Source organism: Anopheles stephensi, chromosome 3, assembly GCF_013141755.1.
Source record: "Anopheles stephensi strain Indian chromosome 3, UCI_ANSTEP_V1.0, whole genome shotgun sequence".
In the NCBI taxonomy this organism is placed as follows: domain Eukaryota; kingdom Metazoa; phylum Arthropoda; class Insecta; order Diptera; family Culicidae; genus Anopheles; species Anopheles stephensi.
This window is the reverse complement of record NC_050203.1, coordinates 4,734,779-4,760,345: the sequence shown is the minus strand read 5'-3', so window position 1 is coordinate 4,760,345 and position 25,567 is coordinate 4,734,779. Positions and strand designations below refer to the sequence as shown.

Here is a 25,567-nt window from a genome sequence, read left to right as displayed (position 1 = left end):
GATCTGATGTTAGCTTTGAACCATTTCCGAGTGGTAGGAACAGTACGCAGTAGTGAAGCAATGACTATTTGGAAGTGTATAACAGTTTATGTTCTACTGTTATACGATACTCTTTTTAGGGCCTATTCTTTTGCACGGTCTTTATGTGTGCTTTACATAAACTCGGGGGTTGATTTCAAATGTTATAACTTGTGATCATGCAACTGGTCGAGTGATCAGTCTCGAACCATCCACAAACCGCTACCATTATTGGACACGATCATGATCCTCTCTCAAATACTAGAACATCGTTTTCCAAACAAGTAAACGACACTTTTTTGAAAAGCTTTCCTTCTTTGTTAACGAGCGAGTAGATAAACGACAATTTCGCAACTAGGACCGCCTTTTTCACCCTTGAAACCACCCAAAGCAGAGAGATAAAGCTACCTCGCTCTCTACATGGCGCTCTACTAACGCGCCATTCTGACCTTCGTACCAGCGTACGATTAATGGCGGCTCGCACCAAATCGCACAACCCCCTTTACCTACCTCATTTATCGGACCACCTCGGTAGGTTCATTTTCGTCTAAATACAGACCCATACGCTATTTACAGCACCCAGCGTCACTCCCGCTCAAGTACTTTCAATCACTCTCCTAACACGTGCAGCACAACAGTTTTGCAATTTGTGTTTACTATTTGGTGTATAATTGCGCCCGGGCACGGAAAGTGATTTATCATCTTTCGCTAAGAGAATCCCATTCCCATTTGGAGCGATGGTAGAACGGCGAGAAGACCGGGACAGGACTGGAGAATAGCCTGCAGCCTTAAGGTACTTCACGCCGTGCTGTGTCATTTAAGCGTGGTGCTAGAAAAACAACCGCGCCAGAGTTCTTCACAGTGAGGCCTATTAAGGTCTCTCGATTTTTTTTTCTCTCTCCCCTTTGGAGGAGGTAATTTATCGGATATCGTAATCCATAACCACACACAGGTGGAAAAAAAAAGCTCCAACGAGCAATGTCTTGCGCCTTATTTTGCGGAGATTGATTGCCACGCACGCCCGAAGCGTACCGTGCGATACATTGCGACAAATATGCCGCGAACATTGAGATTCACTTTCATTCACCTGCCATTTTGTGGCCGGCTTGGAGCTGGAGGATCGGCGAGTTCCCTTCGCTAAGCGTGGAACCGGTTAACCACCGGCTCAGGCTCAGGCTCAGCGCTGCGGTTTAGGGTTGGGAAAGCACCATTCGTTCTGCCGTCGCTGCAAGATGGCATTCCACGGCGAGCAGTGTGACGTCAGACATTGCAACATGCACACACACACACTGTATGTGTGCATTTTTGAGATGGTTTTGCAACCGTGGCTGAGCAAGTGACGGTGGTTAGCTGTTGTCGCGGTGGTCCTAACCGATGGAGATTTGCCTAGGCACGATCGCACGATAAAATAGCATGCATTAACGGGGGCCTCCTCACGGCTTGTGTGTGTGCATTCCATCAAATCAAGTGATTGCTTTGATCCGATTGATCGGTAGCGTCGTCATGTACCTTGGAACCGGTACCTTGACAAACTCGCCAATGAGTTGGCTGGCTACTCATTGGGACACTCGCTGTTGATTATCCGATCGCGCGCAAACATAGCGCTCTCCACTCGGAAGGTACTTCTATTCACACATCAAATAGCTCTAAGTACACCCCAAGCACACCCGTCGCCCGAAGGGAGTAATAACTGTGCTTCAACAACACGACACACATCGTGAACACTGTGCGCCCTTTTATTTTCATTTCAGTCGGTGCCCTCTGCACCTTTAACCCTTCAGCTTGACCGACCCGGTGAGCCGAGCTTTATTGGGACAGGTTTGAGGAGGTTGAAACCCTTTTTTTTTACTTCATCCCTTATAAAGACGGCGATGCCGATCGCGATGTGCGCTATCTAATCACGGTACTAAACGGTTTTCGTGCCGGTTTGCATTAGCGAAGCTGCTTCCTCTCCGCGAACAGTGAAGCGGATACAGGTAGTTAGGCATCTTTCGAAAAACACCCCAAGCCCCACAGGGACAGCTGCGGACAGCATGTTCAAGGACAGCCGGGTCGTTCCGTTCGTTCAGGTTGCAGGTTGAAGGTATCGTTCGATCCCTTCGGCCCGGTCTCTCGCACAGCAAAACACGGCCGGCCGGTAATTAATGAGATTTATTCAATGCACGATCAAGCGACGAACCAGTCGCCCGTAGCCGGGAGCATCGAGGGATTCGAAAATTGAATAGTTATTAGATGGCCCCGTGGCGAATAATAAAAATACCATTCAAACATGTCGATTTGAAGTCGATTTTTTTTTGCTTAGTTGAAAACCCTTCACCCTCATGTTCGCAACACCGGGCACGATCATGTGACGGAATGAGTATTGAATTCTCACGCGATCTTCAATCGATTATTGTGCTGCTGCACCGTTGCGAGAGGATGATGCATTAGATATTCGACGGTTTTCTCACAAGCCTTCCGTCGGCAGGCAGTCCTTGGCATTTTCACTTGCCGTTGTTTGCCAGCGTTCGGATGTCAATCCATTGACCTCTTCGGCGTCGTCGTCGTGTGCTGCTCATCTGCACAGGTTGATTTGCTCGCACGCTGGAACGTGGACACCACGCAGACATCACAGTTCGTGGAAGGGATCGCATAACTTCAGTCCCGGCCCCCGCGAAAGGGAGTTTAGGATCTGATTAAATGCTGACGCTAATAGCCGCGGGCATGATAGTGATCGAGAGCCCGCGTGCTCACACACCGACCGGAGGACCCCTAGTATCGATTGCAACACGCACACACACACAGGAGAGTCTTTCGCGCCCGTTGCAGGGTGGTCGTCGAGTGGTGTTTGGTTGCATAAGAGAGTTTCGCCCAGAGACCACCAGGTTTTAAAAGCAACTCTTTTATTGTTTCGCGTGCGGTTGAGATATTTATCGCCCGAAAGCCCGAAAGGTAAGTTAATTTTCTTTTCTCTTCATGTTTTTGGCAACCCTGCGGGGACTTTGCGCTGGTGTTCTGTATGGCCGTGGTGTTTCGCAATGGATTTTTTGTACATTGATAGATTTGGCAAATTAGTAGGTCGATCGAGCTGGCGCGTTAAGGTGCACGGGTAGGCGTGCCAGTACGCGGGACAAGAAGCCTCAAAGGCAAATGTGTTGTTTTGCTGCTGATTGAGATCTCAATTCGTGACGCGCCAGTGCAGGTGTCAGGCAGGTGTTTTAAGTCAGATTTTTTTTGTGTTAACACAAGCAAGCAAGAATCTCAAGGAAATCTCGCCCTTTGTTGGGTAAGCCATGCCAAGGTTAATCGCTATTCCTTTTATGGCTTTAGTCTAGAAGTCTTGTTTTGCCAAATAAAGGTTGTTTGATACGACGAGTACTTATGATTGCATAATTTCAGGCGCTATCGTCACAACCCCGCTCAAGAAGACGGATTGCGTTCGAAGGCTTTTAAATCGAATAATCGTCTAATCGAACGCATAATCAAAAGACCCGCCCGGCCCGATGGGAAAATCGCGCTTGTGATCCGGAAAATTGCCCCCGTATAATCGCCAATCGTCACTAATCGTTCCTCAAAGAAAAAAAAGAGTTTGTCTGTTAACTGTACGAGCCGATGAAAAATCGTGCACATTTCATTTCCCGCTGCTGCTGCTAATCGTGTTCACACAAAAAGCGTAAATTTCCTTCTCAATTCCCCGCCGCATCCCCATCTGCGAGCGCTGCCGGATACGCCATTAATTTATTACATCCAACCAACGCCCCTAGTGTAACCGCCGTAACTGAGTCAGGGGCGCGCGCAAATCTTATGCCAACTGACAGTGCGAGCTGTAAACCACCGAACGAAACAGTTAACCCGAAAGAAAACGGCTCCCACTGCTTAGGTAACGGCCGCTTCCACGCTGAAGCGATGGAAGCTGGACTGCTGCCCGGAATCGGTTGGCTAATTTATGCTTTGCCACGGTTTTATGTGCATATGTTGTAGGTCTACGATCGCAGATCACCCCGGGGCCTACCTGTGAAGGAGTGGGGTTGTAAAATCCCGAAACTTGCCAAAACATTCATCCTCTCTTACTCTTCTTCCAGTGGCCCGAAGAAAATCTTCCGAAAATTTGTACCTCCCGCAATATCTTCCACGGTTCCACGGGTGCGTCCTAAGCAAACGGCCAACATAAACATAGCACCGGGTGTAATGGTAGAAAGGAGGGGGAAGGAGGTGGGTGCGAATCTCAACCCCAGCAAGGTGAGGTTAATTGCATTGAAAATTTATTAATTATAAATTTCCGAAAATAAACCCCACGAACGCGAAGATACAGCCGGCGCATCCGTGTGAGGCGCGTGAGAGAATTACGGATTCTTCGTACCAGCTGGAGAGGCGAGCCTCATCAAAACGAACGCACAGCATCGGGCGTTGTGGTGGTGTTGCTGCTGCGCGGTGCCCGAGCTATTCCGTTAATGCAATTAATTATTACACCAAATTCGTTCGCCGGTTGTTCGCTGTCTGGCCTCGTCCAGAGATGCCTGGATGGAGTTTTGAGTAGCATCGTAAGTACCATGTGTACTGTGTGTACTGTTTGGGTAGCCTTCAATTCGCGCCTCGTACCAAGGCCACACCATTGCATTTGAAAAAGAGAGAGAGAGAGAAAGAAGAGAAAATCCCTTACAAAGCAGGAATAGGTCAATGCTGGGTTATTACTATTATTTTGGCATCAAGCGACGAACCCGACCAGGCGAACTCGATTTATGAAATAAAATCACCAGAATGAAAAATCGTTGATCTCTTCATCCAGTCCAAAGTAGACCACACAGCCACAAACAGAGAGTGGGCGAAAATGATGATCACCACCCCTCGGAAAAAAGCGTGGAATTAAGAAACAAATCCTACCATCCCTAGTAGCGCATAAGGCATGGAAGAAAGCCAAACACGAACGCCATTACCGAACCGATTACCTGATGGGCTTTTACGCCCAAGGTTACTAATGTTCGATGTAGGCGCGATCGCATAATGTGTGGCATAAATATGGTCGATCAGCCATAAAAGGAAGCCCCATTACCCAATAAGTTTGATATAGGAGTAAACCTTCTAAATTGGACTGTTATTTAATGTCTATACTTTAGGGAACAAATTGAGTGCTTGGATATGAACTTGAGGAATTGACTTCCACTTACACGACACAAAGGCAATATAGTTTTATGCTTACATTCCTCGGTACGACAACGCCTGCAACAAATCAATAAATCAATCATTAAGCCTCTGGTATTTGAGTCCTTTAAGCGTCTTACCAACTCCACCCTCTACAGTTCCCCGTCTCTCTCCCCCTCGCTCTCATTCCTGTGACCGTATCGGTATGCAATAACAACAAAAAAAAGAGCCCGTGCTACACCTGCATAACAACCTGATTGGCCGCAACAGTGCGCCTTTCGTCCTTGACGTGTCCGGCCGGTTCATGATCACTGTGCGCCGTGTGGCCATAGCAAAATCAAAACCACCTATAAAATACCGATTCGGCGTGATCTAGGCGAGCATCAAGAGAGCGAACCAGCACACCAAACTCTGGACCTTATGATAGACCTTAACTCTTATGCCGGAGTGGGTCCCTTTCCCGTCAAGGTGTACCACTTGTTCTCGACGATCGATCGCTCGATCGCGCTACAAGTGTAAAACGCTTCACACGCCACTGTTAGCATAACACATTGTGGTGCGTCGAAACCGAAACGCTCAAGCATAACAAAATCTACACCTCGCTGGGGCTCGAATCGAAATAAGGTTAAGGCAAAATAGGCTCGCGGTGATGGTAGAAAAAGCGCGACAGGTCGTTGGCCACCGTTGGCATGGGTTTGTTTTTTGCACTTTGTTCGAGTCGATAATTTATGCTCGGTCTTTTTTTTGGTTGGATGTTTTAAAATACATACGGGGTCATTTTCTCCTCATTTTTGTGATAACAAAACCACCCCATTCTTGGCTGCTTTCGAGTGGCGTCAAGTGTTTTTCTATTAGCAAGTATTAAAATTTTCGATCGTTACGCTTGCTTGCACGTAGCACAGTAGAGTCCTTCCTGTGTGAAGGTTAAACGCATATTTACATACTACGGGGCATCGCAGATTTGGGTGGCCAACTGGTGCAAAGCAGATGACCCAAATTATTGGAATCGTGCCACCGACCACGGATTGCTGTCTGCTTACGCAAACAAACTTAAATAAAAAAAGTTATAATCAGCTTAAGGTGCATTTGGGGAAGATGGAGAAGCAGAGCAAGAAGAAGTGTTTAAAATTAATATGCCTTTAAGCCTTCAATCAGACGCACTGCTCTGCCTAATGAGAAATCATTCGCGAAGGTAAACGGTAATAAACCATAATCATAATATTTGAGGAAGAGACGCTTCAGCTGGGAAGTTACCAATTTGATTGATGGTTACAATATATGGATGACCTTATCGAGCGACTGCGAGGTTAAAGCTGTGAGGTCTTATTTTTTGCTCTTCATACTGTCTCATGCTAAATATTCTTGAACATATCCCCAAAGAAGAGAAGGATCGAAGACGCTGCGTGTTGTATCATTTATCAATTCATTCGCATGCCTTTTGAACAATAACGCATTTTGCGTAAATACATGCTTTTGTACATCGCCCGGCTCGCAAAAACTTCGATTGCGATGAGGACCTAACAATGAGAGACAGACTTGAGGAGTGGTTTTTTGTTCCTTCAGCTCACCGTAGAATACCTTTTTTGGGATTCTATCGTTTAACTGTGAATCTATTATCCGTGTTTACAATACATCTTCGCGGTTGCGTTGACCGACGGCTGTGCGACACGATCCCATGATCAATCCGTTGACAGCAGCACCGAGGGAGAAGAGGAACCGGTCGAGGAATGGAGGAGCGAAAAAAAACATGGAAAAATTAAAACCCAACACCTTCGGGATGGGTTTTACGCCACAAAAGGCGGCCAACCAACAGCCAACACACCTGCTACACCGTTTTGTTCGACTCATTTCCTAACGTTTTCTGACCTACATACGCTTTTACGCCCTTTCTGGTGTATTCTACCTGATATGAGGCTTCGTCCAAGCTCAAGAGACGGGCAGTGGTGTGTGTTGTTGTGTTTTTTTTCTCTTATTCCTAGAACCACCCGCTGGGGTGGACCCTTTTTCTTTTACACTGCCAGCCCGACCGGCCGTGGAGCCATCGCAATTTATCACAAAAATAGGAACATAGGAACTATGCTTTAACAGCGTGCGATCGGCAGATGAGGAGGACGAACCCGAAACAAAAAAAGTATGCGGAACACGGAACAACAATCAACTCCCGGAGGCCTCCGTTAGGCTGGCCGAAAAACTTTATGACAATCGTCATGTCATTCTTCATCTCCGGGACATCATCTTGCGCATCTTCAGCGAACAACACCCAGCATCCAACCCAGCCCCAGCCAGCGTTGGATCCAGTCTTCAGAAAAGGCTGGCCCATTAAACACCCGGTGGAGCGGCGGAAAGCCTAAAATGCAGAACGGGCCGGCATTCTTCGGCAATTTGTATTCAAATGTGGTGTTGGTTTTTACCTTCTCCATTCTAGGGATGTTTTTTTTGTTCAGATCTGTCTCTCCATCCACCGGTAATTTATTAAACCTATCCGCCCCGAACGGCGCGAATGGGTCATCCACAACACCTTCGGGGCATTCGAAGCATTAGCTGTTGTAATTCTACACGTATCGAATCGAGTATGCCGTCGCCGTACTCCACTTCGTACAGGGATCGAATCGGGAAGGAAAGCAGCCGACAAATCGTTCCCGGCCACTAAACCAAACAACCGTAATTACACTTTCGTCTAAACGCGTCCGTGTGTGCTGACGTACTACTGACAGACATTTTTCCCCCCCCGCCGCTTTCTTGTGGGACATTCTAGACAGAAGAGGCTGGTTTGGGAGGAAATCCAACGAAATACGCGAACCTTGAGTGATCCACCGTGACCTGGCTCTAACCTTGATTTGCGACGTATTAAGTACACGCGATGGATGCCCTTCAATGGATCCCCGTGGTGTCGTCACCGCGTAAGCGCCTTACCTTTACCTTCAGGCTTCAGGCTTTAACCGCTAGCAGGCTTAGAGGTTGACTTTCGTGGTTCAATAGACCGAACCTTCGCGGGAGAGAGAGGCTTGTGTCAAGTCAACTACACACGCCACCCTTAGGAGGGTATTGATACAATCGAGGAGTAACGTGACATTCGATACAACTAGATCGGTGGATTAATGTGCTCACAATACCCGCAATTGAGCGTGAATATGATTACCTCAGCTGGTTAGGTGAGTTACATAAGTTTTTGTGAGGCTCCAATTTCCTACGCGACTGATATGTGATATCAGCGGCACTTCAGGAGCACTGCAGCTGTTCGAGCGATATCTACTGTACTGGAACTAGTCTATTTCGCTAGGGGACGCCACCTTACCACAACAATTAAATACAATTGAACCTAAAATTCCACCCCGCCGCAACCTTCTTACTCCACCGGGGCCAGTTAATTGTCTTTTCGTTCTGTTTCACATTCTAGCGGAAACGACCACTTTTACTTCCTGCGCTGTCCTGCGGCCTTCATACGCCAGACAGCGCACAAACCTATAGCACCCTAGCCGGAGACTTGTTTTCCCGGTTTCTGTGTGTAAAAACATTCGCAATCGTGTGCTACGCTCTACCGGCACGCATTTTGCTGTTAATGCCTTCACCGTTCACTTTTGCTCTCGTTTTTGGGCAAGAACCCTGAAGGAGCCTCGGCTTGGGACTGCCTTGATGCAGAGAGGGAGCGGTCAGCGGTCTTTAATGGTAGAACGTACCAGCCTGATTGTGAGAGGTTTTGCGAATAACTGCTTCAGCTGAAACGCCGTAAACAGTGCTGGCTTCTAGGGTCTGGATGGAGAGAGAGAGAGATACTCTGTCGGAGGAGTTGTCTCGGACAGGAGTTCCTCGTATTTCTCAGCCGTCTGCTTGACTTCATCCACACCAAACATAAAAAGGATTAAATCTGGATGAATTTACCAACGATTCTCGATACATCGTTCGATGAGTCTGATTTGGCTTGGACAGGCAACGGCCAAAGTCCCCAGGCGTGTCTCGAGAACATCCATTATCGATTTTATAGCCGGAAACAGTAGCAGTGCAGGGAAGGTAGCAGTAGTCTGGAAGCATCGGGATTTAAAAAGGGCCGGACACCCGAAACTCGATACCTTCGTCGAGTCGGGGCCGGATTTGAAGAACATTCCTTCCAAGCAAGCTTGCCCATGTTCTCGACCGGGCAGGATCCGATCGTATCGATCCGGTAGCACAGCAGGCGTACTCGATGTACGGATGCAGTAGATGCTCTCGGCAGACTAACTTTGGAGAGACAACAACACAAAAAAATCTCGGATGGTGACAAGATTATGTTTATGAGAAATTAATACCGCCACTCTTCTTTGCTCTTACCAAGCTTCTCTGTTTTCCTCCTTCCGCTCAAAAGAAGCTGAGAAAGGTTGGACCAAACCAAAGGAGGATGCCCTTTTTTTCTCGAACGAGAAATCAAAACAAGGCAACATAAGCATAATCCAACGGGCGCTCTTTCGTATTATGCGCTAGATTGGGGCTGGCAACCATCACTACCCAAGGGGCGACACTCCCCAAACAATACCGATCGTTTGCTTGAACCTTTGGAAGATGATCGTCACCGGTGTTCGATTGTCGCGATGCGCTTGACAAATGCCACGATTTATGGGTAATTCCAAGGAACCGAGCACATAATCGGCCGTCGCGAGACGGTTCTAAAATATAATCGTCTTCCCGAGCGTTTGGAGCTCCATTCCGCGCAGTGAAGATCAGCGCTAACCGCAGCCGGTAGGGGGAAAAGAATAACATGGGAAACAAAAACTCACACAAAAACCTGTTCCAGAACAACATGCAGCAGGCGAGTCCGACCCGACCGAAAGGTGGGTTTGTTCTCACTTCCATTCATTGTGGTGCAATCGAAAACATGCAACCACCAGTGGTCCCGGCCCAGTGGTTCGGTACAGGGATATAAAAAAAAAAACCCGAACAATCCTGCCTCTAATTGAAAATCCTGTTTCACATCTGGCTCAGACCAACTGTACCCGCGTCGGTTGCCACATATGCTGCTCAACTGCAACCTTTAGTTATGATGAATATCCTCAATCAGTGAGACAAAGCCCATCGGTACGGAGATCGGACGCATGCAGGATTAAAAGAGAACCCCTTCTGGAGCAGTTTTTTTCCACTTCAAGTGCTGTCGTGCTAGAGAAGATATTCCTGTCGTCGAATATCGCTTACGTGCAGGATGCGTCCGACGTGATCCCAATGCCGGGAACAGATTGTGCTCCGGTCATCTCCACAGTTATGAATGCTTACCTGGAAAGGGACAAGGAAGAGAAAGAATTTCGTTATTAAAATGGTTCAGCAATTGCACTGCTACTGCTATACCCCTACTAGCGTAATATTCCCTCCGATTCTCTGTAAGTTCTTTGTGCTACGTCCAGCAAACGATCAACGTTTAGTGGATAATTTGCTGTGCTAACTAAAGCAATCGCCGTGCGTAATTAAGACGATCGGTGAACAAAAAATCAAAGCAACCCGCCATAGAAACGAACACTGCAGGCACATCACTCTACAAGATAATTAAACTGATAGAGCAGGCCGCCCGTGCTTCGCATCTGTCACTCGCGTCCATCCAGATGACGCCGGGGATTTCCTTGCACGACGAAGCCAATTTTCTTCCGGTCATCTTCTTCGCCACTTCAAGTATGGACATGGTGCGTGTACATAACCTTCAACATGATCACTTTCCCCCGAACGCGATACCGTGGGCATCGTGACGTGTCTCGCTGCCCAAGCCTTTCTCGAGCTGGTTTTAACTCTCTACATCGCTTCCTCACGCCCAGCACACCAGGATGCAATCTGTCAACGCCAATTCGAGCGATCCGAGTTGCCGATCCGCAAGCGACCGACGGCTGATGGATGGACAGATCGTGCGCCTCATCCCAACGATTCGCCCGGAGGAGCTACAGGTCTGCAGCAGCAGTAGGCCGTGGTGAAGTGTTGCTCCGGTCAGCTTTATAGTGCCAATGAGCAAAACCTAATAAACAAAACCGGACGAAAAACCCAACGGATGCGAGTGTGTGGTCACGATGACGCGATATGGTTCAATCCCTGGAGTATGGGAAACTGGTACTGGGACGCTCAAACATAATCTCCCCTGCTCGGTTACGTCAGGGTGTGTCTTCTTGCAACCGTGCAGCGGAAAGCATGGCACTGCAATGGCTTCACTTGCCGGCCGTGGTCTGGGTTTTGGGTGCTGGTTTTACCCCATTTGGGCTCCCTTTTTCGACAGGGAGTTTCCCGAAGTGGTACTCAAAAATATGTTCTCAAGAGGGCTCGCCTGGAGACATTACAATTGCTCAACAGCACCGGATCAAGTACAGTCCATATCTCCAGCAGTACTTCATCTTCAGTGCTGCTACAAAACCGAATTGTCACCGTAATCTCTCGTAACAACAGCAACAATACAGGCGACAGACCAACCACAACCGATCCAGGAAAGAATAGCCCGCACAACGACGCTCAAAAGCCCCATTGTCTGCAACGCCATCGAAAGAAGCATATAAACGACCTAATTTTGTCGGAACATTGTCACAAACCGTTTGCTGGAGCTGATGTGACGAGCAGAGGCGGGTGTCCACCGTTTCATAAAGTCACCGCCAATAGCTTGAGCCCTGGAGGTAATGTCCGTAATCATCGTGTCATAAATTGATCCAAATCAGTGTGCCTTCCCCGGTTTGATTGAACGGATTCTGGAAAGATCTGACACCGGTACGGCTTTTTCGGTTCGGAAATCTTCACGCCATCTCAGAAAAAACCTCCCCGACCACGGATTGCACTGATGCAATAGCAGCTTGAAGGGATATGCGCCCTCCACTAGTCGGTCGGAGCCCAGCGGGCTTTTGATGGTGCGATGTTTTGACTTGATTTTGATTGCCCTAACGGTACCCCGGTAGTGTGGAACCTAGGTCTCAGGCCCGGCCCGCTCCAGGGTACTATTAGAAAGAACCGATCGATTCCCGATTCCATTATCCGGCCAATGGCCCACAGATGCGCCCGCGGTTTAGCGGCGACGGTGCGATGGTGACTTGGAATTCTAGCCTTACCGGATGGAGGAAATGTAGGAACTTTGGCAGTGATATCTCCCGACTGCTGTAACCAACACCTCAAAAAAGGTCAGCCCAGTGTGTGTGTGCGTGTGTGTGTCTCTAGAGATCTAGGGAGACATACACGTCCCACGTGTAGAACTTAGATGTATCGCGGATGTTCTCCGTGGGCAGAGAACAGATCGGTGTAATCGGGCTACTACGAGGATCGGACGAAATTGATCCATTCTGATTGACTCCAGCATGCCGAGGGAGGAGGATCGCACGTGTATGCACTTCAGCCCCCAACAGTTTCCCCCCAGTTCCCCTTTACCTCTCCTCCCATTTCACCAACAGCAGGAGGTAAGCTGCAGCATATCGCCATCAAAAGACAGGCGGCGATAAATAATGTAAACAGCAATTAGCTCTACCCTTTTATGGGTGAACATTTCCTCGCCCTCCCTCGAGGGCCCTTCCCAGACCTCCCTTCGTCCCCTGAGTGCAGCCTCTGAGTGCTTTCTACCGTTCTACCCGAATGGGCCACTCCTGGCCCGGCACTTCATTCTAGACGGCGCGCTAGGTGGGATTTAAATTAGCTCGCGCGAACTGTTCGACCGCTTCACGTGCTTTAAGACTTTTCGCCCCCCAGTTCTTGGAGATGCACCGTGAAAAGCGATCGGAGAAATGGTGATGCTGCTTCTAGGCCGTGTCTGCACGCACCACACTCGATCATCTGGCAGGGCACTGATGATGGACGCAATGTGGGGTGGATCGTTCTTACGCGTCGCCATACGAGATACGAGATTGCGTCAATTAGAGGGTGCGGAAATGAACTACCAGATAAAACCATTAACCCATTTATGCTGCTGCTGGCCCCGTTCAACACGGTGGCGCCTGCAGCGAGCCACTCTTTCGGCAAGAAACAACGGCATCTCAAAAGAATTTCTACTCCACAAAAGCGTCCCTAATTTGGCGGATCGTTACCATTTGATGGTCGACTCACGAACGTTTTTGCCCTCAGCGCCATCATCTCAGAGGCCAGAATTCACAGCAATAATGGGATAGGAAAAAAACCCGTAGTAAACCGTAGCAAACGGCAAATCGATACAGTGGTGTCTGTCGCTCGTTGTATTAGCTTCGCAATTTAAAACAATTCGTTTTCTTTCGTCACTCGCACCCGGGGTTGGGCCCGTCCGTGATGGAATCCATTCGGCACTGTCTTCACTTTTTCTATGTGTACCTTATAAACAACTGCTCCCCGATCGGTCGCGGATCGCAACAAGTGCTTTATGCTGCTTTTATGTGCGGCTCATCGGTTGTTAATGTGAAAGCTGCGGTTGCAATGGGGCATCATCGCATTGTCCCGTACGACAACAATTACACACTTTTCTAGAGCAAATGGAGCATGCATTAGGCATTGAAGGGATTTATTTTGACAGATTTCGCTTTGAGGCGATTCAGGATGGTAATTTAGGCCATCAAAAAAACATCTTAAGAAGTTTTTTGTCCGGAACTCGAGAAGAGATTTTACCTCTGACCTACGGGGTACATACAAAGAATGATTGCTGATCGATCTATTAAAGCACTCTCTCTTAGAGCGAATAAAACATGTACAGGTTCTTCGTTTTCCCTCCTGTCGCTATAGTACTCGATGAAATACAAGTTGAATTATACTGATGAGGGATATCAATTATTGCATCGACATCGATACGAAACCCCAATAAATTTAATGTGTATCTGTTGTATTCCTTCCTCGCATTTGTCGAAAAGCAATAAACAATTCGCTTTTGAAAGAAATACTCTAAAAAGATCTTAAATTACACCTCATCCTTACAGTCACTTATCATCCCTTTCGAGCAACCTTTCTCTAGTTGGAAGGATAACACACACACACGGAAAAAAACGTTCAACGAAACCTCAACCATATGTCGTCCAACTACAACGGTTTACAGCGGTTTCGATGATTCAATTCCACCCAAAACATGACAGCAAACGACCACTTGTTTCACAATTCCTTCACCGCTGCCTGATAACCCAACCGGTCAACCGGTGCTCCGTGTGCCTGCTGCCGGTATCTTTCGCCGCCTAGTCAGCAAGGACTCGGGTGAAGCAGGTAGCTACGATGATATGGTTTCTTCACTTTCGTTTCAGCACATGACATGACACGACTTTCGCTCGCGCGTCGCTGTCGAAGCTGCAAACATCGAGAGGGAATGCGAGATCGACACGGACACCAGACATAAAATGGAAAGGAAACGTACGATTGCATAGTGCGAAACTGGGGTTTGTGATGTGCGTGTGTTGTATCGAGCGGTGCGTACGTGGTAGATCACTCTTTACCCTAGAAGGGAAGTGACCGACCGAGCCGGTGCGCCCTACGAGTGGGAACAGCAGACCTGGAAAACTGGATAAACAACACGGCGAGCCGGTACGATGCTGATGATGCAATGATGGTCGATAGGTTGGGCTTGGGGAACCGAACCGTTCGATGCCAGCCCTTGCAAGCAGGTGTTTTCATTGAGTGAAGACCCACATTTTAAGCTCAGTACTTTTTTCTTTGAGATCAAGATCGACCAAGAACCCCTATACATTCCTGAAGACACTTCAATTGCACTCAATCTTCCTGTTTGGCAGAGTCCCACGGGAAGATTCATTGCTCACCAGTGCGCAAGATTGATCGAGCTTTATTTATTCCGGACAAAGAATCCTTCACCGTGGAGCTAGCTCACCTAACCAACGTTGACAAAAGCCACCGATTACGGGTGCCCGTTTCTCATCGCACCGGAGAAATTCCACACCGTATTAACCACCGCTGATGAAGATGTCATGCGGGTCGCGAGGACCCTTCGCGTGGATGCTTGAGTGCGTACAATTAATCCCCGGGGCTTTCTTCTGCTGTCCCTTCGCTTAAGCTGCGGTGACAACATTTCTAGCTTTCCCATTATCAAACACACGGGGAGGGGGGGTGGAGGCATAATAAAAAGGTAGGGTCACAACACACTCCCAGCACACTTTGACCCTTTGGACTGTTTTGGTCAGGAAAAAAAACCAACGAAACCCCTCCGAACCGAAACCGAACGCAACGGAATCGGTTTCGTTCCATCGTGACAATCGTTTCGTATCGTTTTCTTTTCTGGAAGTGAAAGTTTTTTTTTGTCGTTGAGCTATTCGGAAGCACTTTTCATCACCATCAACAACGGGCCGGCAAGAAAGCTCCCAACGACAAGACAGCTTCTCACACACAACCATCCTCGACCGTGACCGACCGACCGGGTGGAGTTGGCGAATAGGTAGGAAAAAAAAGCTTCAAACGAGCTGATTAGTAGGAGAGAAAATGATTCGTTTTAAATTTAGTTTTAATCACCCTGACTCGCTAGCCGGCATCGGTTCACGGAGGCGGTGTGGGTTATGAATTTCAATTCCAAAAACCCCTGAGCGACCCTAACATTTTGCTACACTTTCCCTCCGGTGTCCGGAAGGTGGCAGGTTGTGTTTTTTGGATATTGACTGTTTGTTGAAAGCGAGTCGTCCGAAAAATCGTCACCAGCGCCATCGTTGTCGTTTGTCAAACAGTAGCGACTCGCGAGGTTAAGTCTTACGACTGTGACCGTCCGCTGTCAGTTTGTGTATGCATAAGACGCCGAAGCGTTAGCTTGTAGATGAGAAAGTTAAACGGCAACACGTAAATTAAATACACCCTGACAGACCTAAATGCCCTAAACTGGAGTGACAGCGGATGAACAGTAACATCGTCATCATCATGATCGCACAAGCGCTGCTGGACACTCCTGCTACATAATGCACAATGTAGTCGTTCGCTGTCATCAAGTCGCGCCATAAACGACACACACAAAAAAGGCAAGTGATAGGCTTTAAACGATCATTAATCTGCTTGATGCAAAATGATTATAAATGCCCACACTACAGCTGGTGGAAGAGAAAAACAAAAGAGCCCGTTTTCGGGCACACACAGCAACAGCAACAAAAAAAATCAACATTAAATTAAACGAACATACTGTTCATTTCATAATCTCATTTTTCACTCTCCTGCAGCGTTTTTTCACCCTTTCTTCCACCACCTAGCTGCTTTTCAACTGCATCACCACCCCCCTCATAACGGTAAGGTGTAAATTTATTTTTCAACACCTTTTAATTGAATTTTAACAAGCGTCTACCGAAACCGTTTCACCGTACGCAACAAGTACAGAGTGTTTTGTTGGGACTTCACTGTACTTCACCACTTCTTTGCAGACGAGCGTTAGACGAGCCTTAGAGACACAATGGATCGTGGGGGTTGATTTTTGTTTTCTTTCCCTTTATTGGTGGCTTGTTGCCTTTGACAATTTGTCCTTTTTTGGGGCGTTAATATTCTTTCCAAGGGCCAAACGCCGACGGACGTCAGTGTGAGAAAGTAGTCATGGCAACCCCGCTAGCCACGTGAGCATCGCCGGTCAAAACGGTTTTGGGGGCGTCTCAAACGGCCTGTGGTACGATCTAATCGATCGGTTTGCATCGATCGGTTCGGTCAAAATAAGGGAAAATGCGAACCCACCTTAGAACCTAGATCGGATCGGGCAGGTCTGCTGCCTGCATTCTGGTGATGAATTTCACTTTTACACCATTCATTTATCATTCTAAGCCGGCAGCCTCGGTTTTTTTCGCTTTGGGCTAGCAGGTAAGGTCTCTCGGCTGTCGATAGGTTGGGACCGTACATAACAGTACATTTGAATCGATTTAGACTGCAGCAATAAAAAAAGCCACAATTCACAGGTCAGCGTAGAACAAAAAACCAAATCTGGGCTTTCCTCAATAATTAGTGTTAATTAGTTTTACTTGTAGAATCCATAAAACCAAAACAAAAAACCTTTACCTGCAGTCACCTTACCGTAAAGAGATCGGAAGCACTAACTGAAGAAAAAATCCCCCCTTTGAGCCTAAGTTGATTGACTTTTTTTGTTGTCTTTCCCGATCAACCGACAGACAAGCAGCAATTTCAATTAATTTCTAAATTCAATATGTTCTCGGAAGCTCGTCGACGCTTTAGCGGTCGAGCAGAAAAAATGGAAGCAGAAAAGGTAAACAAAAACCGCAAATCAAAGACCTTCCTGCAAGGGTTTTTGCTTTTTTTTGTTTGGGCGATTCTAAGAAGAACTCGCAAACCCATCAGCCATTTTGATTGTGTGTCAAAATTATATCCCCACCCGAGCCCGAGAACCCAGGAAGACTCCCGAGGCTCGCGTTGAAGGTCATAATCCACATCTTCAGATCGCGTTCAAAACTGCACAGCCCGACTGCATAATTTTCACTTTGTTAGAATATTTTTCCCCTTCCTTTTTGCTTTTGTAGGCTTTTATTTGAAGAAAACACAGCACGAAATCTTGTGTTGATATGAGCCCTTTTTTTGTTTGGTAAGATTATCCGACGCGAAAGGATACGGGCGTGCAGCGAGAACGAAAGACTCACGTTCCTTCGGATGCAAGCGACGAACCTCGCCCGACGAATAATCGGCACCACAAATTATGACCACGGTATGCTCCGTCGATCTGATCCACCGGAGCCCGGGGTATCAATCGTCTGCCGTGAGCAATTTATCGACCGTGGCGTGAATACAGTACCCGACTGGCCTTCAGAAAAAAGCACGACGCACGCAAGGACTTGCGTGGCCAATCGAGGAAGTTGCGCCGCGTTGCGAGATTAAACGGAGAAGGACGCAGAGAGAGACAGGTAAAAACGACAATAAACAGGCATAACAAAATTAAATACACGGCTACAAGGTAGGGATGGGGCAAAATAGGGATTCCAATTTTCAAACAAAAGGGAACGGCGGCCGTTGAATGGGCAGGGCGAGTGGAAGAGACGTCATCCTTCAAGGGATGATATATTCCTCGAAATCAAACCGAAGAAATCAAGCCGAGATTTCACGAGGAGCGGGGGACAAGATTTAAATTGTTTACCACCCGCTAATTCGGCTGGTATTCGAAGGACACGCTTGGACGGATCAGAACATTTTTCGAACACACGATACACGCATTCAGGAGCTCGGTTTCATTCCACCTTGCAGAAGAATAAAACCTTTCCACAATATCAGTCTTTGGCTTGTGCGGTGCGGTTCGGTGTTGTTGCCAACTGCTGGCGGGTTTATAGTAAACACACACTCAACGCCACTGTTATTACATCGTTCGCGATGAGAGTTGTGTCACGTTCCTTGTGCACGGTGCAAATAAAAAGCAACAAAACATAAACAAATACAACGAATGCACATTAGTGCACGTTTTGTTGGCAAGCCGAGGGCGTGGAGTCGAGTGTTATGAGATAAACTGAAGTGCAACAACACCCTGCTAGGCGATGGCGGGCGAGTTATCTGTCAAGACCCTCAACACATTACTTAAATTATCTACCCAGAATATCTTCAGAAATTCCTCTAGCTCGGAATTGCTTGCAAGCTCGCTTCATGACCGTGAGGCTTCAAATTAAAAACCTTCAGAAGTAAATAAGCTTGCGACATGGCAGGAATGATTAACATCGTCTTTATTATTGCTTCTGTCCTTCCTCATCGCCATCGCCATCTGTACCGCGCACAGTAAATTCCATTTATCGATGTAACATTGTCAGCCCGTGACAGTGACCTTTATGTGCGCAAATGACAGATTGCGTGAAACATGGTACACCGAAGCCCTTGGATTATTGGACACGTTGCTGGCTGGCTGGCGATAAACTCTTCCCTATTAGCGCTTTAAATGGAGTTATCAATACTAGACGGAAGCGATCTTGCAGAGCGCAAAAAAGGACTTCCCAAAACGTGGCCCAACGACACTGAAGGACAATTAAGGTGAAGGTAAAAGCTTTTCAAGTGCTCTCACCCCCGAAGGTCCATTCATACCCCCTCCGAAGAGTTGGAGAAGAGGTTAAGAGACGGTCGTTCTCACGGTTACGCGCGATATATTGCTTTACTGCACCTGAAGAAATGGCACCAGTTGGGAAATTGGGATCTCTTTACGGGTAGGTGAACTGCCAAGCGGTGTTTTCCCTATGGGAGTTTTAATTGAAGCAATTCAAAGACTTCATCTCCGAACTCTACCTGTGCAAGTTCTCACAGATTTGCATTGCCACCCTGACCCGGGTAATTCCACATTCTACACCGATATCTACAATAATGAAAGGACGATTCGAGACCGTGTCCTGTCTCGCTTACCTGGACCAAATACATTGTGCCGACCGATTGATTGTCACCCGTTTGCGCTAGTGTCAGCAAATCCTCGTGGTCCGTTACGTGGCGTGTCTTTGAAGAGGCGCCGATGAAGGGCGGCGTTGGACGGCTGTCGGCAGGAAAATCGATAGCTTCCACTGCACGCGCACACCCCGAGCCCAGGTCACGTTCGTGGCCTACTGAGTGTGTTTGGTGTGTAAAATCGATATCAGCAGCAGTAAGCGGAATTTCGCCCCGGGTGCGTCACGATAGCGTCACAGTAGCGCATCGCACCCTCCCGAACACACGAAAGATCACCTGGCAGTGTGTGTCCAGTGTTTATTGCCACCTGCAAACCGGTTCCTTCCCTGAAGATACTATCAAACGACTACCCGCCACAAACAGGCTGGAGCTTCTTTGTTTTTAACTGTTGTGTTTTCACTGTCCACCGATTTGGAGGTTGTGTCCCGCGTTGCTCCTTCGAACAAATCTAATGGTACGCACTACGACACCACGAAAACCGGCCACCGGTCGTAAAGAACGCACAGCACCTGCACGCTAGGACTTCAATCTCGTGTGCCCGTCGAGGAGCAGCAACGCAAAACCGGACACCATTAGCATCGGAACGAAACTAAGAGTCGGCTGAGCGAATCCGAACGAAAGTAAAAACTTTGGCTGCTCTCACTCGACCATTTTCCAACCAACATACCAACGCTCACCCTGGCCAATTCTCTCACCAATGGGGGGTTTGCTGTTTTGTGAAGTTGTTATTATCCTCCCCTCAGAACATCACTTGTTGCGTGCTGTTCCGTCCGGCCAGCTCACCTCCAACTCCCTTACGGCGGGGGTTTTCCCGGACCCCACGAATCACACGCACACACGCAAACTGATAAAGCCCACCGGTGATCCGCGTGTACGGGCGGGAAATTAATTATTCATATCAACCGAAAACAACGGTTGACCGATTTGTGAAAGTTTTCACCGGCATTCACCACAGACACACACGCTCGCGCGTTTTGATTTCATCGGCAAATTTGCAACCGATCTGAATTTTGGCTGGTTCTCTGTCACTGGGATCACCCACCTCCGACCACCGTCACCATGCCACCGAAACACTTTCCCTATCGTTCACGGCCAAAACAAACGAACCGTAGGGAATTTAAATTCAACTTTCCTCGTGTATGTTTACAAAACAGTGACTCTTTTAGGTGTAAACTGTTAGCACAAATTGTCGCCCCCACACACACACGCTTTTTTTGGTGGCCTTAACGCCAAACGATGTGGTTGCTCTGTTTACGCCAAGCAGAGCTCGGACAGCTTAAACTCGCGCACACGGTGTGTTGATTTGTTTGCCGGGAGCGCGTATTTTGCGCCTGCTTCGTACCACACGCTGCTGATCGACCGCGTGCTTGCCTTGACGGTTAAAACACGAATGAAGCGATCGGGTCGGTTGGTTGCGCCAGCAAGCCCCATGTGAGCGGAGTCGGTGAAGGTGTACACCGAGGCGATCACTCAAATGTGGCCTTTTAAAACCGAAAACGCTCTGTACTTTCCACAATAATTTCTCTAACGTAACTTCTTAGACAGTGTTGGAGGAGAAGTTTGTATAAAAATAATGTCAAAAAGGGTAATTTTTACTATTATTTTAAACATTTTGTGTCGCGTGTTGATTTGCTTGAAAGGGAAACGCCTGTTTGTATTTGCTTGCTGCGAGCGCTCAGCTTCGCTTGCTCTTGCTCTCCTCTCTTTCTCATCTCTTCTAACGCATGGACTCAACTGCCGACGAGTTGCTCGGGTTTCGATGAGTTCCAGCATACGCGCATGCTGCTGAGTGCTTCTTGGTCGCATATACACTCATGCCCTTTTTGCCTTGTGACGATTTTTTTTTTTCTACTCAATGCAAATTTCAAATTTGAGGGCAATTTTCGTGCTTATGTTTAATAATCTATAAAAGAAAATTTAAAACTAAAAACTCATGTACAGCAGTAGATGAAGCTTTCACCGTTCTTCTCACTTAAATTCTACCTGCACATTGGCTGGTGGAAGAGCTATAATTGAAGCAGAACCTTATAACAGTCGCGCGGAAGGATCAAGAGCTTTGTGAATATCCTTTATCCATCGCTAGAACTAAAACGGATGACAGACGGGATATATACCAACCCATTTGCCCCCTCCCTTGTCTTTGCTTCGGCAAGACATATACTAAAATTGGAACGATACAGAGAAGATTAGCATGGCCCCTGCGCAAGGATGACACGCAAAATCGTGAAGCGTTCCACATTTTTTTGTGGAAATTTGATTCACTTGTTTTAGGAAAATAATTACCTTCCTTTGAAACAGGTATTTACAATGATGGACGATAGAAAAAGACCACCTTAAAATGCTTTATTCAAGCTATTGCTTTCGATTCTTCATTGAGATCTAATCTCAAATTTGTGTATTTAGAAAAAAACAGCGAATATTGTACTATAATAATTCTTTGGTAATCTCAGGCTTTCAGTAATGATAGAATCCTTAAGACTGTAAGAATATACAAGTTTTAAAAAAAGGAAAACAGGTATATCAAATCAGAAAACAACAACAGCTCTTTTCCGTTGAATTCTACCTGTACGATGGCTTAAGGATGAGCTGTAACTGAAACGAAACCTTACAACAGCCACGCAGAACGAGCAAGGACTTTGTGAATATCCATCGCTAGAACTAAAACGAAGGGTCAGATTGTATATATACCAACCTGTTTGCCCCCTTCCTTGTCTTTGCTTCGGCAAGACATATACTAAAATTGGAACGATACAGAGAAGATTAGCATGGCCCCTGCGCAAGGATGACACGCAAAATCGTGAAGCGTTCCACATTTTTTTGCAAAAGTGCGCTGTACATCGGGTTTCCGCACTTTATTTGTAAAGTTGTGCCTAGGTGGGAAACCTATTTGTCTATCATTTGATCCAGCCAAAAGAACAAACATCCTCAAAGTGTTTTGCAAATTCGACCAAGGCTTGTTACACAAACAAAAAACAGAATGTGCGCTTCCTGTACAGCTTCCTTCTATAAAACACTTCCCCCAACTACAACGTTAGTAGAGCGCTTGCCACAAACACAGTACTCAACATGAAATTCGTATTCGTCGTGGTCCTGTTCGGTCTGCTAGCCGTGATCGGCCACTGCCAGGCTGCCGGTGACGATGGAAGCGTACAGACAGCAAGTAAGGTGGAGGTGGCTCCGGAGGGCAATGCAGAGGGACAAGCGGTGATGAGCGGCCGTTTCTGGTTAACAATTATCAAGAACCTGCTAAACAGACGTCCCACTTACATTATTTAGAGAATATTAAGCAGAGATTTAACTAATAAGTTGAATAATAAAAAATATTGTACACTTGCGCCAACCATGCGTTTATTCCTCGTGACTACCTTTGAATTTTATCTATAGACCTGCGAATTGTAATATGATGCAGCATTTTAGGCGTTATGAACCTTTTTTCTATATAATAGCTTTCAACAAAAATTAGGCTATGTGAAAGTAAGTACAAACATTCAATATTTCTTTCTATATGCGCTATAACGACATCCATGATGGGAAATAAGTAAGTCCATACTTTAACAAAACTTTATTTCATCTATCCACTATCCACCTGCACACCGGCATCGCTCAGAGGCACGGCCAAATTACTTAACTAGAGCAAACACACTCATCCTGGTCGTTACAGGATCCAGCCCCACGGCCAGTCATGTGGCAGACGGCAGAGCAGAAGCTGTTGGCCCACTTGGGACCATCCTTGGTGGTGCAGGCCATATTCCTGGCAAACTGTGCCTCACTGACGGAGAACATACCCAGCAGGGCCACCAACAGGAAGGATACTACTACGAATCTCATCGTTGCTTCGCACTGGTTCGCTGCGTCTGAACTACACACGGTCGCTTCTGGGTACGTACTGTCCGGTTGCTAATGAAGAAGGTATCGTAATGCCAACGGAAACTCTGACAAATCCTCCATATTAATACTGCCACCAAACGGGTGAGTGTTTGTCGCGTGTTTGCACATACGGTGTGCTACTTTTTCTTCGTATACTGGACGGACCTTGAACCGGGCCGTTGTGATATCGTTTCGATGCTTATGTACAGCACGGTATGGTGGTAGTGATTAATTCGAATTTTGGAACCGATCGCTGTAGCTCCAGTTGACAAAGCGTTCTTTCAAGAAACGAAGATACACTCACACGAAAAATCCCCGAAAAAAGGCTTCATAGCCCTCCAGATCATCTAGCTCGTGTACCGTCTGTTTGAACAAGTGTTTGCAGTTCGAGGCGGTAGGTACATATGTGCAGACTTCTAGAAACGATGTTTCCCTGGCTAGATTTATCGGTGGATCACTTTCCAGCGAAAAACATTCCAAACGTCCCACACTACGCTGTATCCCGTTTGATGGACTTTCGCACGCCAACGGCAGCCTCCAAGCTGTCCGTCAAATCCCATCCGGACAGCCATTTCCAATGTCCGCCATTTACCATTGACACACATTGCCATAAGTTACCCCAACGCGCCCTATGTCAACCCTGATGCCCATACCTGTTCGCGCCTCTTCTAGGACACGTGAATTTCACCCTCAAAAATAAAAGACACATTTAACAATCATCGCCGAGAGCTGCGAAATCATCCGTTCGCAAGTCGATTAGCGTGTACGGCTTCGGCGGAGCAATCCGTCGGAGTGGACTTGCCTTAACGGTAAAATTGCCGGTTAGAGTCTGGTTCCAAAATTATTTCAAACTGCGGACCCAACACCGAAACTTTGCTGTTGAAATTGAATAAATGACAAAATTGCCCCCGTAACGACCGATCTCTAGAGAGAGAGATCATTAAGTGGACGATGTGGGCGAAGAGTCGATTCTTCCCTTGAGTCGAGGATCGAGATGACGGTAGCGAATAGTTTCGGGTGGGGAATAACACCTCCCCAGAGACGGACACAGTGTTGATGACCTCTTCAGGTGACGACTTAGAGACGGGCCCATGTATCTGTCATCCCCGACATTTCTTTCATTCTTTTATCTTATAGCCTTCACAATACCTTCTGAATAGAATGTTAGAACGCTCTTACTTTATTTTCATCGGACTGCTAACTCACTAACCCACACTTTAGGCAGGGCTTTTAGTAGGCTTATCGACGCACACACACTCACTGTTGCTGCACGTGGCAAGCTTGTTGTAGCTGCGACAGTGGATGTTGCACCGGACGCGCTGCGAGGACGAACACGTCGTTTCGCCAACGGCTACCGTGACAAACAGTCCGGCGATCAAGGCGATCAGCATCCAGAACGGGAGCGATAGGTTCATCTTGCTTGGTTTTGGAAAATAACTAACGGGAGCAACCTCCGAAGGACAAAAAGGGTTTTTATAGAGGCTACAGAACGGTTGGTTTAATGGGGGGATTAATAGCACAGCTGCGCCCCAATGCGCAACTGAATTTGCACAACTGGCTTTGCGAAAATTTAGCGCGAAATTTCCCTTTTCTTTTTTCAAATTACCAAACAAGAGTGCGCTTACGGTAGTTGGGTAAAGAAAAACCAGAAGTATTGGACATGACAAAAAAGACATTCTTCTTGAGGATGTGCTCTCGAGGTTGATCATTGTCTGGTGTTTTAGTTTACCAAATGCGTGGAACAAGCTACGCTCAGTGGGTCTGCAATTTCTATATGGAAGGGCTTTAAGCCAAAACAAAGGATTAAACGTTGCGTAACGCTCGCAAGACGTGTCTCTGATCGCAGGCCTTCATAAAAATTGTAATATTTTAATTTACTCACGCCGCTGCGTTGCGTAGCTGGCTGGATGATAAATTTTCTCTTCCACCTCCAAAACTGGTACACACACGTAAAAAGCCCCGAACCAGTTACAATGGCCTCGCACCCTAACCTTCATGATCTCCGACCCGAGGAACTCCACAGAACAGCATCAGCAAAAAAAACCCACGACAGCGACGAATCACGAAACAAAAGCCAAAGCCAACACCACCCTCCGAATGAGTTGTTCCCGATTTCCCGGGAACTAAAAACATAAGCCCGCAAAAGCCAACGCACACGCACCAAAGCCTGTTGCACATTGGCAGATAATTTCCATTTCCTCCGCCGATCGTCCTACACCGAAAATTCGCGGCTTCGAAAGAAATCGAAAAGGCGATCGGGAGGCGATCAGGAGAACGCGACGCGACACCATCCAATGCAGCTAACCTTCAGCCTGTCCACGTGCAC

General features: G+C 47.2%; 2 protein-coding genes and 2 non-coding genes across 4 annotated transcripts in view; 2 read left to right on the top strand and 2 right to left on the bottom strand.

The window, feature by feature from the left end:
* Positions 1–20,770, bottom strand: part of LOC118510245 (supervillin) — a 161,924-nt gene extending 141,154 nt beyond the window's left edge. Inside the window, exon 1 of the mRNA XM_036051819.1 lies at positions 19,339–20,770. Within this exon, the coding sequence (XP_035907712.1) occupies positions 19,339–19,353 (15 nt within the window). The 5' untranslated portion in view covers positions 19,354–20,770. The remainder of the gene's footprint in view (positions 1–19,338) is intronic.
* A 740-nt stretch (positions 20,771–21,510) lies between these two features.
* LOC118514936 lies at positions 21,511–21,617 on the top strand. Its single transcript, XR_004906911.1, has one exon. It is a non-coding gene; the product is annotated as a U6 spliceosomal RNA (small nuclear RNA).
* Positions 21,618–22,084: 467 nt separating this feature from the next.
* Positions 22,085–22,191, top strand: LOC118514934. Its single transcript, XR_004906909.1, has one exon. It is a non-coding gene; the product is annotated as a U6 spliceosomal RNA (small nuclear RNA).
* A 2,229-nt stretch (positions 22,192–24,420) lies between these two features.
* On the bottom strand, positions 24,421–24,674 carry LOC118510260. The gene has a single exon (XM_036051846.1). The coding sequence runs from the start codon at positions 24,654–24,656 to the stop codon at positions 24,459–24,461; it is 198 nt and encodes a 65-aa protein (XP_035907739.1). The 5' UTR covers positions 24,657–24,674; the 3' UTR covers positions 24,421–24,458.
* Positions 24,675–25,567: the final 893 nt, after the last annotated feature.

Bases quoted from the DNA above. Each gene is read 5' to 3' on its own strand.
- LOC118510260 (XM_036051846.1), bottom strand. From the start codon at position 24,656: ATGAACCTATCGCTCCCGTTCTGGATGCTGATCGCCTTGATCGCCGGA.